The 16,599-nt window shown below is 32.8% G+C and overlaps 2 protein-coding genes across 2 annotated transcripts; one reads left to right on the plus strand and one right to left on the minus strand.

Moving 5' to 3' along the window:
* LOC109336215 lies at positions 1,539 to 9,034 on the plus strand. Its single transcript, XM_019572674.1, has 14 exons — positions 1,539 to 1,944; positions 2,175 to 2,303; positions 2,411 to 2,480; positions 3,115 to 3,228; positions 4,147 to 4,230; positions 4,522 to 4,572; positions 4,770 to 4,799; positions 6,659 to 6,721; positions 6,830 to 6,895; positions 7,017 to 7,145; positions 7,352 to 7,387; positions 7,726 to 7,845; positions 7,985 to 8,173; positions 8,757 to 9,034. Exons 1-14 carry the CDS (start codon positions 1,652 to 1,654, stop codon positions 8,865 to 8,867), a joined length of 1,485 nt encoding a protein of 494 aa, XP_019428219.1. The 5' UTR covers positions 1,539 to 1,651; the 3' UTR covers positions 8,868 to 9,034.
* Positions 9,110 to 13,596, minus strand: LOC109336214 (metal-nicotianamine transporter YSL1-like). The gene is made up of 7 exons (XM_019572673.1): positions 13,438 to 13,596; positions 11,963 to 12,346; positions 11,673 to 11,845; positions 11,149 to 11,243; positions 10,725 to 10,859; positions 10,326 to 10,639; positions 9,110 to 10,246 (listed from the first exon to the last, which is right to left on the minus strand). Exons 1-7 carry the CDS (start codon positions 13,475 to 13,477, stop codon positions 9,321 to 9,323), a joined length of 2,067 nt encoding a protein of 688 aa, XP_019428218.1. The 5' UTR covers positions 13,478 to 13,596; the 3' UTR covers positions 9,110 to 9,320.

The raw sequence follows: 16,599 nt of genomic DNA on the forward strand, positions 1-16,599 counted from the left end.
TTATGCACATCTTATATAGAACTTTAATACCTATCACTAATAAAATACGACAAATCAATAATAATATATGGAAAATCAACGGATTAAACCAAAAAATGATGACCTTCCTGACCATACACAACTGGAACATCATCTCTAACGACAAGATGAGCATAACATCATTAATAGTATTATAATTAACTACAAGTAAAAAATAACAGTAAATATGATTAACCGCGCAAAATATAAATATTTTACCAATACAACCAAGTTAACACTTTTTAAAAAATTAAAACGATACAATTTTTAGCATAACCTATACATTGCACCAGCTCATAACTTGTCTTATATTAAACATGGTTTGTCAAGTTGAATGGATTTAATTAAAAATAGAATGTATTAAGATTTATATACAGGTAGTACACTATTCACTGTTCATTTGTTTATTTTTTTCTGAAGAGTCAATGATAATTAAAAATAAATGACAGACGATGAATTAACAATATATAAAACTCTTACACTATCAATGTATATATTTTTTCTCTCTTAAAAATATTAAACACAACATTACCAAAATTAAAAATCGATCTCCATTTACATTAACAGCTAATTAACAATTACATTAAAACCTATCGTTGATCAAGTTTTTAATGCACATGTTATATGAATTTTTAATAGTTATCACTACTAGAACACAAGAGAACAATTAATTATCTGAGATCGATTGAAGAAGCCAACAATGCTGACCTCTATATTATTTAAGGTGAAATATCATATCTAACCACAAAATGTGCATGAAATCAAGTATAATTGATACAACATTTATAATATAATCAAGTAGAAGTAAAATAAAACGTGTACTAATAAATGAGTGTTATATGTATGTATTGTCACTATAAAAATTATATACAATGCCACTTATTTATATTACTTTTTTGAAGAGTCAGTGTTAATTAAAAATGAATAATGGATAATAGATTAACAATATATAAAACTTTTATATTGTCAGTGCATACATTTTTCTTTAATAAATACATTGTAAGGGATAATTATTTGAATGTAGAAAATACATTGATAAGTACATCCATAAATGTTTATGGAATGAAAAGTTTCCCATTGAATATACTGGTTTATAAATGGTGAAAATTTTGTTAATGATTTGAGATAGTTGAATTATTCAAATGCAAACGGAATTGGGGATTTTAGAAAAAAGGAGAATGATTGGAGGATTGATGTGGACTAAAGAAGATAAGAAGAATGGTTATGAAACAAAAAAGAAAAAAAAAATACGAGTTTTATATATTGTCAAAAAAAAAAATGAATAATAAATGATGCATTGACTATGTATAAATATTTATACTAAATGGATAAATATTACGCTCAAACTAAATTAGGGTTTCATGCATTATGAAATATAAAAGAAGTTAGTTTAAGTTATGGGCTAAAGAAATTAACACTTTAAGTTCCACTTCCTTGACATTGTTACATTTGGGCCGAAAAACAATTGTAGTCGGCCCAAGAATTATTTTATTTTACGAGACTGAAAAAAACACTTCTTTCCATTTCTTCTTTCTCAGTTCTCACTCACAGTTCCTCTTTGTTCTTAGACTCTGTTTTTGAGTGCTCACTCTATTATTTGTTTCATCTACTCTTTAAACCATATCACTCCAAAATGCTGGAACCAGAATCAAATTCCAACCCAGAAACAGAACTAAATCCCAAACCAGAAACAGAACCAATTCCCGAGGAGCCACAAACACACCCGGAACTGGAACCGGTACCAGCGGTTACCGATTCAGATCTTAAGGAATCTGAAATCCGATCCAATGATGTAGGAATCAATCACGTGCCACGTCCTCAGCTTAAAAAAGATGAAGGAAATCGAACTTTTACTATGAAGGAATTGCTACACGGATTGAAAAATGATTCTGAACCGGATAGAGAAGATGCTGAATCTCCCTACAGGTTTGTTCTCTTTTTTTATATAATCGAAACGGCAATGCTTTTGTTTCGATAAAAAAAAAAAGGCAGTCCAATACACGAGATAGTTCTGACTAGAGTTGATGTATACAGTCTTAATTGTCTTGATTTCAATGATGATCTGATAAGTAGTTTCTGTTAGAAATGATTGAAATGGATCATAATTGTTTTACTAAGAATTCGGATATAACTTTATATTATTTGAAAATTTTCAGCGAGGAAGCTCAAAAACAACAACAGAAGATAGAGCAGAACAATGCTACAATGGATTTGATAAATAGTGTTGTAGGTGTTGATGAAGAGGGCCGGTCTCGACAACGGATTCTTACTTTTGCTGCCAGGAGGTACCATGATCATTTCTTCCATCTACAAACAGGGGTAAACCACACAAAAAAGTTATTGCAAATTTTCATGGAAATCTTTTCTTTTTTTTGTTGCTTGAATTTTATAGGTATGCTACTGCAATTGAGAGGAATCCCAATGATTATGATGCACTATACAATTGGGCATTGGTACTTCAGGTCTGACCAGTTGTCTAGTTTTTTGAAATTTTATGTTCCCGGTTTCATTTTTCTTCATTTCTATTCAAATTAGAATATTTGGCTTCAAAGTTACCAATCTATTTATCAGTATATGTTATGCTAGCATGAAATTTTTTAGTTTGCACAAGTGCACATGGTAGAATTTTGGAAACAACTGTTCCACTTGCAGAGGTAAGGTTATGTGCATTTATCCTCCTCAGACCCCGCTAGGTGGGAGTCTCATGCACTAGGCCGCCTTTACCAAAAATCCTTTGATATCCATTACAATCTTACAAAATTGTTATTTCTTAATTACAAGACTTGGCTTGAACTTGAATGTTATCAGCCTGTTATTCAGTAAAAGTTATGCCAACATGGTATTTTATTAGTGTTCTCAAGTACACATCATAGAATTCTGTTGGCTAATTATATTTTGCGTCAATCTGACTGAATGTGTATTTTGCATTTTTAAGTCAAATGTGATTGCAACTTCATTTCATGTAACACACTGAAAATCGTTGGATATCTATTGCAATCATATAAAATGGTATTGAAATGGAGTGTTTATAAGAATGCTGTGCTTGGTTCAAGTTTTATTGTATAACTTATGCACTCAATCTTTATTGGCTTGCAGGAAAGTGCAGATAATGTCAGTCTAGATTCCACTTCACCTTCTAAAGATTCTTTGCTTGAGGAAGCTTGTAAAAAATATGATGAGGCCACTCACCTTTGTCACTCACTACATGATGTACGTAAGGATATCCTTCCCCGTGAAATCGTTTGAAATGAATTAGGAAGGCTAATATGAATGTGAAGACAGGCTCAATTCTCAAAGAACTCCCATGTTGAATAATGAAACAATTTAACGTCTGTCATTCATTGAAGATTAGGATGAATTGATGGGATATTTATATAGGATCTGGCTAGGGGTGTAAGTTAGCTGAACAAAAGCATGCTCAGGCTCAGATAGAGCAGCTGGGCCTAACTGACACAAGCTTTAAATGAGGTTTTTTATATCAATGTGAATATAGCTTAAATTAAACATCAAACAAGCATGCTCATATAATGTAAAATTTATAAATAGTAATTTTTTATTATTAAAGTTAGTAGTTTGTTCATATATGTGCCATTAACGAGCTAAGCCGGGAAGTAAAATTCTGAAGCTCTGCTCGTTTGTTAAACGAGCTTCAATCCTTTTGGTTAATGTATTTTGTAAACTGATCGTGTTTGCAGTCACTCTTTGAGATTGACTCAACTACATCTGTTGATTTTTTGTTTACAATCACCATTCAAGCCTTGTCTTAGAAGAAAAAGAAGGCAAAAAACTTGTCCTTTTCATACATTACCAATTATTTTCACCACCTTCTTTTTGAATTTGCTGGAGCTACCATTTAATTATCATACATGCTTTACTAAATATCAATATCCTACTCTGGGGTCGATAGCCACCTCTACTACTTAGCAAATTGGTAGTCAATCTATTTGCCAGTTCAATGCCTTTTGGATTGTGATAATGCTTGAATTGTGCTCTTGTCATGAGTGTATTGTTATTACTTATTAGGAAAGTCCAAAATCCTTCTCATCGCAAAATAAGTTCTGTTTGTATTTCTATGCACAAATTGAGTGTCTCTCCTTTTCATTCCCCCTTCCATCTGATTGTGTCTAGGCTTTCTACAATTGGGCTATAGCAATCTCTGATCGGGCAAAAATGCGTGGCCGTACTAAAGAAGCTGAAGAGCTATGGAAAGAGGTCAGCAAAATTAAATGTTGCCTTCTATTAGTGGTTTCACACATTCATGTATATTTAGGTATTGGAGAATTTGGTATGGTTTTCGGAAGCCTCTGCTCTTGTATAACAAAATCCTTGGATGGATATAAGATAATGGTTGATAACTTGATATAGAATTCATACTGAACATGAGTAGAAGAACTTTTCAAATTTTTAGTTTATAGTTCTTTTTTAGGTGTTGGTCAATAGAGAACTGCTTATCATCTCACAATGTCAATCTATTTTTTGTTAAATCTAACATTTCTTTTCCAGGCAACAAGGAACTATGAAAAAGCAGTCCAACTCAACTGGAACAGTCCTCAGGTTCATCTCAATTAATTGTTAAAAGTGTATTGCAACTTCTCCTGGAGAGAGAACATGATTTTGAAACAGCTTTTTCTTGTTTACTTATATACATATATGCTTTATCTTGTATTCACTCTGATCCTACAGCTTTTAAATTCTTTACAAGCATTTGCATATTTTGCCCTTGTTACTGACTCTCATGGAATCTATTTCAGGCTCTTAACAACTGGGGACTTGCTCTTCAGGTATTAATTTTGCAGATTTTTAGTCATACAAGCATTTCTCAACTCTATACAAACTGCTATAACAAAATCTATGTTTTCATGATTGCTTGCTTCTTGCTTCATTGCATGTTTAGATAAGTAATTTTTTTAAAGTTTCTTAGTTATTTTAAAGTAAACTCTTCTTTGGAGAAGAAAAAGAATTACCTTCCTAGAAGAGCTCTTGCAGACGCTGTTTTCACTTTTTTCCAAGAGCTGAACCTTTTTATCTTCTCCCATAAGATAATTTTTTTTTATAAAAAAAGAACATTTGGGCTCTTGTGAATAACTTTCATCCCAACATGCAGTTGATGATGTCATACATATACCTTTTTTTTCTAAAAGTACATAATCTTAAAAGGACGGAAATGATTGTTTATTACTCATGTTTACCTGTAATGTAATTTCAATGTTTCTATGGTAATAATACTTGATGCTTTGTGTAATGTGATCAGGATAATTTATTAAAAGCTACCATCAATATGCAGTCATGTTAATTTTTAGATTAGATGAGTGCATGCAGAAATTATTATTTGTGACTATATATAAAATGAATAGATATAGTATTGCCTTTTTTATATGTTTGTTATCACAAATCTAATGTGAACAACTTAATTTATATGTACATGATCAAAAATAAGAAATTGTGCTGGTGGATTTACTAGTTATTGTTAATAATCTAAACTTGAACCTATTAATATTTTTCACTTAAAACCTGTAAATGGATACAAGCTGCATAAGTGAAAATAGTTATGAATGTAAAGTGACCAAAGAAGTATATTTTTGGTCCACAATATTTTTCAATTTGATCAAAATATAGTTTAACTCCAACATTAAACAACAAAGACCAAATTGAGAATAATTGTAAATATAGGGACTGATTTGATAATTGATAATTTTTACACATACAAACCAAGTGTAAAATGAGCTAAGACGTATATTGTAACCTTAATTTTTTATTTTATTACTACGATGATTTATGAATATATGATACTTAATAAATGGCAGCTATGTAAAATTCCAATGATAAGACAATATAATTAATGTAATATGAGTAATATACTAATATTTCAAGGCATTGTTGACCCATGTAAGAAAGATTCGACAAAGTCTTAGGTTCGTAGTCAATTACCTAACATAACCATTCTCTCTTTTGTTGTGTGTGGCTTTGTGGTTGGCTCTGTAAAGTTTTGCAAAATATTTTGGTAACGTCCATTGATGCAGAATTATAGAATGAACCAGAATAAAAAGTTGAAAGCCATCAAATACCATCTGAATACAATCATTTTAGCTTTAAAACATATTCCCTTGTAATATTGCTAATCATACCCAATGTATGTTGCAAGAATACGGGTTTGGTATTGGTACCCATTACGGATAAGGGCCTGAGATACAACATTTAAAAAAAAATTAAAGTACAGGTTCGCCAATATAATTAGGTACAAATGATCAAAGTTAGCACAAGTACAGGGTGCAGGGGTCTTAGGATGAGAAGTCGAGATCTGAAACCGGTTGAAGATGTAACTCAAATTCAGTGTTATGATATGGCTAAGAAAAATGGAAATAACTCCTAACTCTCCATCCCAAAATGATATGTTTTTGAAACAATTCACACAAAAGGAGTACCCTTGAGTACTCAAGATTATCGGTACCTGCTACATATCCGATACAAATATGTCATCTTCTTTGAAGTACTCATGCAACATAGCACACATCACTAGTTTCTCCTTCAGAATATTTACATGTTGAGAGTTCTTTCTAATACTGTTATGCAATTTTTTTAAATTTTTTATTGGAAATTCTCAAATAATCTCTTTGTATTGTGAAATTGATTTCCAATTTAGGAACTCAGTGCCATTGTTCCAGCTCGAGAAAAGCAAAAGATTGTCAGAGCTGCTATCAGCAAGGTACAAAACTTCTACAATGCAGTGACAAGCTAGTTTTTTGCATCAACTATGTCCTTTGACTATAACTTACTCTTCCACCTCTTGACTTTTCCATATTCTCCAATGCAGTTCCGTGCAGCCATACAGTTGCAATTTGATTTCCATCGGGCAATTTATAATCTTGGAACCGTTCTGGTCCGACTGCTTCTTCATTTTACATATATTTAGTGACTCAGAATGCTTTTGTTGCCTTGGGTTTACGTTAATGTGACAGTATTAGGACTGCAGAATTCAGTCACCTTATTTGCCTTTGCAGTACGGATTAGCAGAGGACACTTTAAGAACTGGAGGATTGGTGAGTGGTCAAGAAGTTTCACCAAATGAATTGTACAGCCAATCTGCAATATATATTGCAGCTGCTCATGCATTGAAGCCAAAATATTCAGTAAGATGCCGTCGTGTATCTGTCTTCTTAGTAAATTCTTACATGCTAGATACATTTTCAGGATTAAAAGGCCTGTTGTGAGTATTGTAACACATTTTTAAGCTTGTTGTTATATTCATTTTCTTGTGCCCTATCCATTTCCCCCATCTGGTTGAATCATGCTATTGGTTCATTATTTCTTACTTCTGGACTCTGGTATGTGACAGGTTTATAGCAGTGCGTTGCGGTTGGTGCATTCTATGGTGAGTACCTCCCATCCTAAATTATGTTTGTGTAGTAGCTTCCGACCTTGACCAACATAGCAGTATGCAACTGAACTTATCATTTTACATGATTTAAAAGTTTCTCTGTCAATCTATCTTAATTTTATTTTCACATTAGGCAACTATAGTGTTGTATGGGACCCTATCCCCTTAAGTAGTACTTGAAATTAATCAACCTATCTTCTTTCTAGTATAAGTTGACTGATATTATACTTGAAATAATATGCACTGTCTATTATAGCTGTTTTATTACTATGCAACTAGTTGATGGAATCATTCATTTTGGTCTACCTTGGATAAAATTCATTTTTCTACAGCTACCTTTACCACACCTTAAAGTTGGATATTTAACTGCACCTCCTGCGGGCAAAACAATTGCACCTCATAATGACTGGAAACAATCTGAATTCTTTTTGGACCATGAAAGGCTTCAACAGGTAAGAAATCTTGCTGACATACTGAAATTCTTTAAGAGACAACTCAGAATTAGTTTTAAAATCATTGGAAAGTCTATAAGCTCTGGGATCATTGATACAGTTCTTTAGTTAAATAATTTACATTTATCTCTTCATTCAGATACCCAGAGGTGAACAGAGACAAGTACCTCAATCTCTCTCAAGCAGTTCAATAGGTTCAGTGAATGAGGACAAGAAGACCATCAAAGTAGACATGGCAGATATTATTTCGGTATCAGCATCTGCTGATCTGACTTTACCACCTGGTGCAGGCCTCTGCATAGATACAGTGCACGGATCAGTTTTCTTGGTGAGCAATATTTTTATTGAGTTTAACTGCATTGCATAGATTTTTTGCTTCCTTCCTCCACACTCGTAAAGGTTCTTTAATCAACATCACAAAATGAATTGAAGATAGCATAGGGCAATTTTGGGAAGCTATATCCTTTTAACAATGAAATAAGACAAACTTGTCTACATTTAATAATGAAATGACTCCAGCTCCCTTGCTTGATTTTCCCTACAACTTCCTTTGACAATAGTTTGAGTTTTATTTCTAAGTCAACCCTGTTGCTTTCTTTCAAATACTGGAATTTCTGGTGATGGTTTGGTCTGCTTTGATAACTAGCACCTAGAGCCTAGAGGGCCAATATTCTCCATGGTTTTCGTACCTCTCACTGTGCATATGTATGAATGGCACTATGGCAGTCCATTCAGAGTAACCCCTCCCCCACTTCCCTCCAATGTATTTTTAAATTTGTCTGCAAAATCCAAAATTTTATAAATTCCTTATGGGTTGATGTTGTGTGTCATCTCAAGCATGAAAGACAAAATTCTCTATAGCTTTTAAAATGCAGCTCTAATTTTAATTTTATTTCTTGGATTATATCAAGGTTGCTGACTCATGGGAATCATTAGATGGATGGCTGGATGCAATTCGTCTAGTTTACACAATTTATGTGCGGGGCAATAGTGAGGTACTGGCGGGAATCATTACAGGATGAATATATCTATTTGTTAAGTATATTAGGAATTTGTTGTGTCAAATTGAGTAAGAACACAACTAGCCCTATTTTTGCGCTTCTCGGTAAACTTGTGTATAATATTGTTTGAAGTAATTCCGATACAATTGAAAATTCTGATTGTATTCTTTAACCAGCTTGCTCTTGAACATTCTAGTTTTTCAAAATAAATTCTACAACAACTGCAAACATTTATGAACTGAAATCTTAATAATAAGACTTCATTTGTCAGAGAATTGTAACATGTTAACACACTGTGCTCCAATGCCAACTGTATGAAGTGACACTTGAAAAATGTGTTTCATTTAGATATTGTTTGATGTGTACATAGTGCCCCAGCTAAATCCTATAGCATTGGACAGCCTGAGGCAATCATTGCTTTATGTGGTTGGTTAAGTTCTAGGAGGCAAGTTGTAAAAAAAATAGAGAATTGTTTTAGGAAGGAACAAATTTCATGCAGATTGGAGGATGAACTTTTGCAAGAGCAAGAATAGCAGCAGGAAGAGTCCACATTCCTTCCCCACATATCAGTCCAGAGGCAGCTGCTGGAACCATAAACTCTGCCTTCTTGCTAAGCTTGTGCCATGCGAACACAATAAAGCTTCCTACACACATATCAATTGCAAAGTATCCCCCAACCAGAAATGGCACAGCCATGACCATCGGTAATGGCATCCATTTCCCAATCTTTTTCGGCGAAAGATCTCTCACCATGTTTGCTCCTACTGCAAAAGCAAAGAACCCATAGCAAAGCTGCAAGCAGTGGTCAGGTAATGCTGAAAAACCTTCAACACCTATAACTCCCATGTTTCTGTAAATTAATGCATATGGAGCTTTGAATTCTCCATGCGGATTTCCCACGTCGAATGCCTTGTAGTATAGGAAGAAGCTCAATGGAGCTGTTACACAACCCATTGCAGTGCCGATTACTTGGCTTACGAACATTGCTCTGGGAGAGGTGCAAGTGTAATGAGCAGTTTTGAAATCTTGCATCAGAATGCAAGACACCGAGACAACCGATTTAACAAGACCACAACCCACAAGTCCTGCCACCAAACCATTCTCTTTTCCGTTGATAGCTGCGAGCACAAAGAGTGCAACTTTCCCATAATTATATGCCATGTTCATATCAGTAAGACCTGATCCATAAGCATTGCAGAATGCAAGAGATGGTGCAAAAATGTAAGCAACCACAATGTAGTACCATTTCAGCTGAGGGAACATGAGTGGGATTACAATTATGGAAATGACTGTGAAAACAAGGTATCCAACGATTCCAATCCACATGGGAATGTTCTCCCTGAGGAATAGTTCAGTTTGTTTATCTCTGGCAGGATTCCTATGCTGATCAGAAGCTACTGCTGCAGTAAGCAAACAACCTGTACATAAGATATCATATCGAACTCTTGAAATATTAAAATGAAGAGAATAAAATCTTACCATTTTTGTGGTTCTTGCTCTTAGAGTTCTTCATTCTGTCAAGTATGCTGTCAACTGTGGCCACTAGAATCTTGATGAAATTGTATAAGCCATCACCAAGGATTAGAGCAATCGATAGAAAAACTTTATAACCATATAAGCCCTTCATGTTCATTTCTTCTAAGTTTTCAGGAAACCAATGTCCTTTAAGCTTATCAATGAGTGGATACATGACCCCAAAAGAGAGCACAGCTCCAAGGAGCAAAGATAAATTCACAAGGTGGGAACAAATCATTCCTGCCCCAACAAAAGTCATGCTAAAGTCGAAATAGAATCTGCAAATTCATAGTAGAATAAGATCAGTAACTCATTTTGTTAAGCATCCTTTGCAAAACAACATATGTATGTCGAAAATCATACGTTTGCTTCCAAGCTTGCAATCCAAATGTAGGAAATTGTTCGAATCCACAGTTCTCTATCCCTGAGAAGAACCACTTGAAAAATCCCCATAAGAAACTGATAGAAAAATACTTCATGAACCCCAACACTTGCTTCCTGCAATATTATCATAAGATAATTATTGATCCGAATCTTATTTTTGTACAGTTGAACAACTTTCTTGACAAATTTACTTTTTACAATGCAATATACTTTGTTATAAAAATCAATTTTGTCTAGAACATGAAGTCATGAACCATTTTCATTATAAATCAGTGCCTTAAATTTGGTCCACAATTGGCTATTATATGAAGTTAATTTCCTTATTGCAACAAATGAAAGTTGATGCTTATTACAAGTAAACAAAAAAATATAAGCTGATGACTAGATAGGATGTGAACAGTACTTTGCCATTTTGTCACCCTGGGTATGGAAACCATTGATGAGAACCGCTGTTGCCATGCCACTGGGATAAGTCAATTTGAGATCAACTATCATAATCTGTAGTAAAAGACATAGCTGTAAGTCACAAAGTTTTTGACTTGTGAGTTTTCATGACATGCAATTCAAACTACACTTTAATACTCCTGACCAGTTAAGCATATCTCAAATGTAAAGGAAAATTAAAATAACCAAATCAGGGACCCAACTTTTGGAGAGTGATTATAACTAGTACGATGTTTCCAATATTAATTCTTTCTTTAACTTCTAAAGATTTGAGGGGAGTAATAAATGGTATGTTGAAGGCCTAACTAAACCATACATTATTATATGCCATACAACAAATATATACATACAACAACAACCAAATTTTTATACTATTAGTTGGAGTCGACTACATGAATCGAACGACAACCAATATAAAATTTTGTCGAATCTATGTGAAATGGATCAGTACATACATGGTATAACTTAATAATTAAAAGTGACCTTTCTGAGTGGAATGAGGACAAAGAGGCCAACAAAGCAAACCACAAAAAGGAAGCCAATCATCCAACCAAATGCAGGCTCTTTAACAGCACTTGAGCTGTTACCTTCAGTGCCTACTCCTGATAACTCATAAGTCTTTCTGTTCAATCCCAACAGATAAGAAGCAAATCCTCCTGCAATAGCATATATACACATGTAAGGCAAATCATTAAGTAATATATATGAAGAACATTTACATATATATGATATGAATTGAAATGTTTTGAGAATGAGTAAAAGCCTCTTCATACCTCCAACAGCAATGCTATAACATGCAACTGCACAAGTCTGAATGATAGTGTTTTCCTGGCGGGTAAAAGGCTTGGTTATAAAGCCAGCTTTTTGGAGCACTTTGGTCCAGCTTCTTATAAAAACAAAAGCAAGAAGTGCAGCAGAGACATTCAAGTTAGGAACCATTCCAGTTGTGAGGTTAAGCTTCATGACTATTATGCTGTACATGGTCCCAATCATCATGCTCACAAACAATCCTCTCACAGTTATCTCTTCTCTCCATTTGTGGCCTTTGAATTCACCACCTTCTTCTGCCACTTGATCTTCTAAGTCCTCATCTCTCTCAATTTTCTCATGCTCCATCTTAAGTGCACTTGATGGAGCATTACCCATTATTTCTCTAACTGCCATAGATGGATGGATAGAAGTAATGAAAAACCAAATAGAATAGTAATACTATTATGTCACTTTGGTTACTTTGTTCTTTCTCTTTTAGCCTGTTGGATGGACTATAAAAGAAATTAACAGGATATGCTTTCTGTAAAAGCAAGACTACTGTGTATGGATTGATGTGGCTCTACATATACATATACATATACATGGGCTATGCTAACTTGATGTCTAACAAAATGTGTCTAGTGAATTATGATTAGTGAATTAATTTAAATATGCAATAATTCATAATCAGACACTATAAGAGTAGTGTAATTAAACTAATATTGGATAGGCTGGAGAATCCAAAAGGTAGTGATCGGTCCAATAAGCAGTCTGAGTAGGTTGGTGTTAATACTTAACGGGATAGCCACACCTAAAAGACTAGTCTAGTCTATTAGGTGGGAGAGCATCATGTCTTCTGTATCATATTGAGTTTGTTATCCTACTTAATGTGAGACTCCTGACATTACCGCCCCTTTAAGGCCTGAAGTCCACGACAGCTTTCACTTTATCGACACTAACCCGATGAGAGTCCTTTTTTAGCAGCTTCACTCACCTACCAATATTCGGTAATGTACCTTAATTCAATTTAGATGTAGCTCTTTCCGTGAAAGCCCAATCCAAAAGACTAGTCTATTAGGTGGGGAGCCTCATGGTTAAGTCCACATTGAGATTGTTATTCTACTCAATGTAAGACTCCTAATAGTTGGTGGGTCGATTAAGCACGAGATTAATGTGTTGGTATTCCAAGTGTGAATGAAGAAATCACACATTAGACAAAAATGGATGAACTCATAAACCTAATGCCTTATAGTTTTGGGTTAAAATGTGGTGTCAAACTCACGTCTATATTTTTTTCACTTTGACTATGAAAGAATGTTATATCCCATGAATGAAAATATATGAACATAATGTAACTCTACATGTACGAAGCTATGTTAGCTCGAAGATTGTCTCATAAATGTGTCGTTGTCATGTGAACTGTGATTTGGTAAATTGATTTAAATATCTAATAATTATTAAGTAATTAAAGAAGAGATTACATTTCTTGAATAATTACATTCATGGCATAAAATTGTGACACAGAGTACATACTCCATATGGTAACATTTCCATGACTAGCTGTATGGCAATATGATAATGTTGATTCTTTTAGAGATGAAGGCATATCATATATTATGTTCAAAGAATAATTATGTGCTTATTTTTGTGGATGTTTGAACAAGTTGCAGTGACTTTGGTTAGTTCAACGTTGGCAAATGGTTGGCTTATAGTTCAAACTTCAAGCGAATAATTGAATCTAATAATTAACCAGACAACACTATATATAAATTGTACACTTTTTAACTTCTTTTGTTTTGTTGACGTAGTGATCTTGTGGATAGAGACAGGCCACCACTTTCAGCAGAACAAGGTTTATTGTTAATGAATCCCTTTCCAAACAAAAGTAAATATGTATATTTTGTAATCATATAAGAAAATTAACCCGTTACAAACAATAAGATAATAATAACTCATAACAAATAATAAGATAAATAAAATTAATTAAATATTGGATAAAATAATATTTTATCAATCTAAATATATATAATAAATTTTACATAAATATATATAGAGCCGGTGGTGACATGTCTAAGACCTTGTGTACGAAAAGGCATGGGTCCTGAATTTATTAAAACCTTTTTATAGGCAATTTTATATGGAGATCAGGGAAATTGTATGACTACTGAATATAGGTATTCACATATTATTATATGTCACAATTTTACTAATAAAATTGATTTTTTGAAGATTATGTAAAACTTTACATCAAAATTTGAAAAAAAGAATATTAATTTATAAATTTTAATTTTGGATGAATCATAAAGTTTTAACCAAGTAAAATTATAAAATTTGGTAAGATCATTATATGATTTATAAAAATAAATATATTAATAAAATAAAATAGACAAATAAAAATATTTAAATTATTTTATAAAAATGGGCCCCTCATTATGGTTCTAGACTGTCACACTTGCCATCTCAGCCCATGATCGATCATACATATAAAATATATTAAGTGAGAACACTTGTTATTGTTATTATAAGAAATTAGAATAATGAATTTTCATTGTCTAATGTTATTTGAATGGTAGTAATTATATATTATAACATGTGTTTATTTTTAAGTAATTGATTTTAAATATATTTATTGGGAGGTGTAATTATATTACATCCCTTCAATGTTTAACTTGGAAGGAGAGGTCTTTATCAACATGATGTCTTTGGATGGAATGTCTCGGATGGATTAGATTCTCCTCTGCTTTGTCTAACAACAAACAAGGACCATTTCTTACAAAGTTACAATTTATTGGTCTACTTACATGAAAGAAGGAAATATGGAATCTATGTCAAATTATTTAATACACTATCATTTGGTCTATTTCATTGTCATGAAATCAAATATTCTATAACTCAAAAACTATGATTTGTTGAAAGTCGTGGATTTACTAATTTAACATTTTTGTTGTGGATTACAAAATAAGGTTCCTTTACATATGTTAGTATGTTTAAAATGTTCAAAGAGAAATTAGAGCTCTTACGTTTAGCTTTTGCTTTTTAAATGAGTTCAAGTACCATTTGTATTCTCTATCATGAATAACTTTTTATGTATTTATAAAATATAAAAATATACTCAGACGAATATCTAATGAATTTGATGCACTTGCAATGGTGAATTTAGAATCAGCAAGGAGCTATGTAGCAAAAGGTCTCACTTTTCACTACCATTGGTTTGACTAGTTTACTATATATTCTATTTACTTACCTTTTTCTCCACTTTTATCATCCTATAAGGTTCTGATGATAATGTTTGTAGTGGTGCACATTCTCTTCATACAAGGGGGCTAAGATCAACCATGAATAAAGGGTTATGCATGATTGCATCTTTTAGTGGATGGGTATGTCATAGAGTTTGAAATGGATGGATTGAGATAAAGTTGGATCAATATTCTTCCTTATGTTAATTGATTATTTGTTGATTGACAAATTTATTTATCTTATTTTATGTATATCTCATAATAATACTATATATCGCTCATAATATATATCTCCATTGTATATCACCTCAAATTATAATATAGTCAAGATATTATGATGTATAGTGAGAATTTTATCACCTATCTCTATTAGTTAAAGTGTTATGAATTGGTGACTGATATACTAATATAATATATCAGTGCAAGAAGACATCATGTAATGATGTACTATAAGACATTTTGTATTCTTAATTAAGTTTTTTTGTAGGACCAATCTTAGTAAACTATCTTTTTTAAGTTTTGGTGGATCAATGAACACATTGGATCTGCATGTAAAATTCACACGGCAACTTTTAGTATTACCCCAATTTCCTACATATTCTATGACCATTTAATAACAACAATATCCAATCAACAATATGGTTAATAGATAATTAGGTGTATTAATGAATTTTTCGTGGGGTGGTTGTTGAAGAGGAAATAAGGAAATTAAAGTATGGATGATAGTAACCAAGAACCAATTCATAAAGAGACCTTAATATAATATAAGAGAATGGATTTGTTATATTTATGAAAAAACTTTCTTATGAGAGCTTTTACATACTTCGATGATGTCTGCATCTCAAGAAATTAATCGTCATAATTGGATCTCCCTCTAGAACAATTTTTGGATTTACACTAATTTTCTACATACCCTATGATGAAATACAATCAATAGAAACTTAGGTTTATTAATGGGTTGTTTGTGAATTGGTTGTTGAGGGAGAAATGATTTAGAAATACCACTAAAAAACTCATAAAAGAACCTTAACCTAATACAAAGGTTCAATTTGTTATATTTATTATACTTGGATAATACCTTTGTCTCAAAAGAAATTAATCTTTGATTATATGCCAAAGCACATTCTTGATGCATGATCACGAAGATGTGAGGACCACTGAATTTGGGGCTGAAAGTAAGCAAATACATCACATCATGCATAAATTCGGTGTCTAAATTCGGATGGATAAACGAAAGGGAGCTAAGAAACAAACTATACAGAAAAAATTCGTCTTTTATCTTGGCATCAATGGATATTATTTGTGGCTAGCTAAAGAAAAAGCATATATTGTTGTGAAAGAAATGGCGAATGTTTCATTTGTGATGGGCACTACACTTGGTCCGTAGTGGATACTTGATATTCTAGTAGTGGCTATTATCATTA

The sequence above is a fragment of the Lupinus angustifolius genome, chromosome LG20 (assembly GCF_001865875.1).
Source record: "Lupinus angustifolius cultivar Tanjil chromosome LG20, LupAngTanjil_v1.0, whole genome shotgun sequence".
Classification (NCBI taxonomy): Eukaryota; Viridiplantae; Streptophyta; class Magnoliopsida; order Fabales; family Fabaceae; genus Lupinus; species Lupinus angustifolius.

Bases quoted from the DNA above. Each gene is read 5' to 3' on its own strand.
- LOC109336215 (XM_019572674.1), top strand. From the start codon at position 1,652: ATGCTGGAACCAGAATCAAATTCCAACCCAGAAACAGAACTAAATCCC. The intron at 6,722-6,829 runs GTACAAAACTTC...TCTCCAATGCAG, and splicing joins TCAGAGCTGCTATCAGCAAG to TTCCGTGCAGCCATACAGTT. The intron at 7,388-7,725 runs GTGAGTACCTCC...ATTTTTCTACAG, and splicing joins TGCGGTTGGTGCATTCTATG to CTACCTTTACCACACCTTAA.
- LOC109336214 (XM_019572673.1), bottom strand. From the start codon at position 13,477: ATGGAGTATGTACTCTGTGTCACAATTTTATGCCATGAAT. The intron at 12,347-13,437 runs GTAATTATTCAA...CATCTATGGCAG, and splicing joins CACAATTTTATGCCATGAAT to TTAGAGAAATAATGGGTAAT. The intron at 11,244-11,672 runs GTCACTTTTAAT...CTTTTACTACAG, and splicing joins TCCTCATTCCACTCAGAAAG to ATTATGATAGTTGATCTCAA.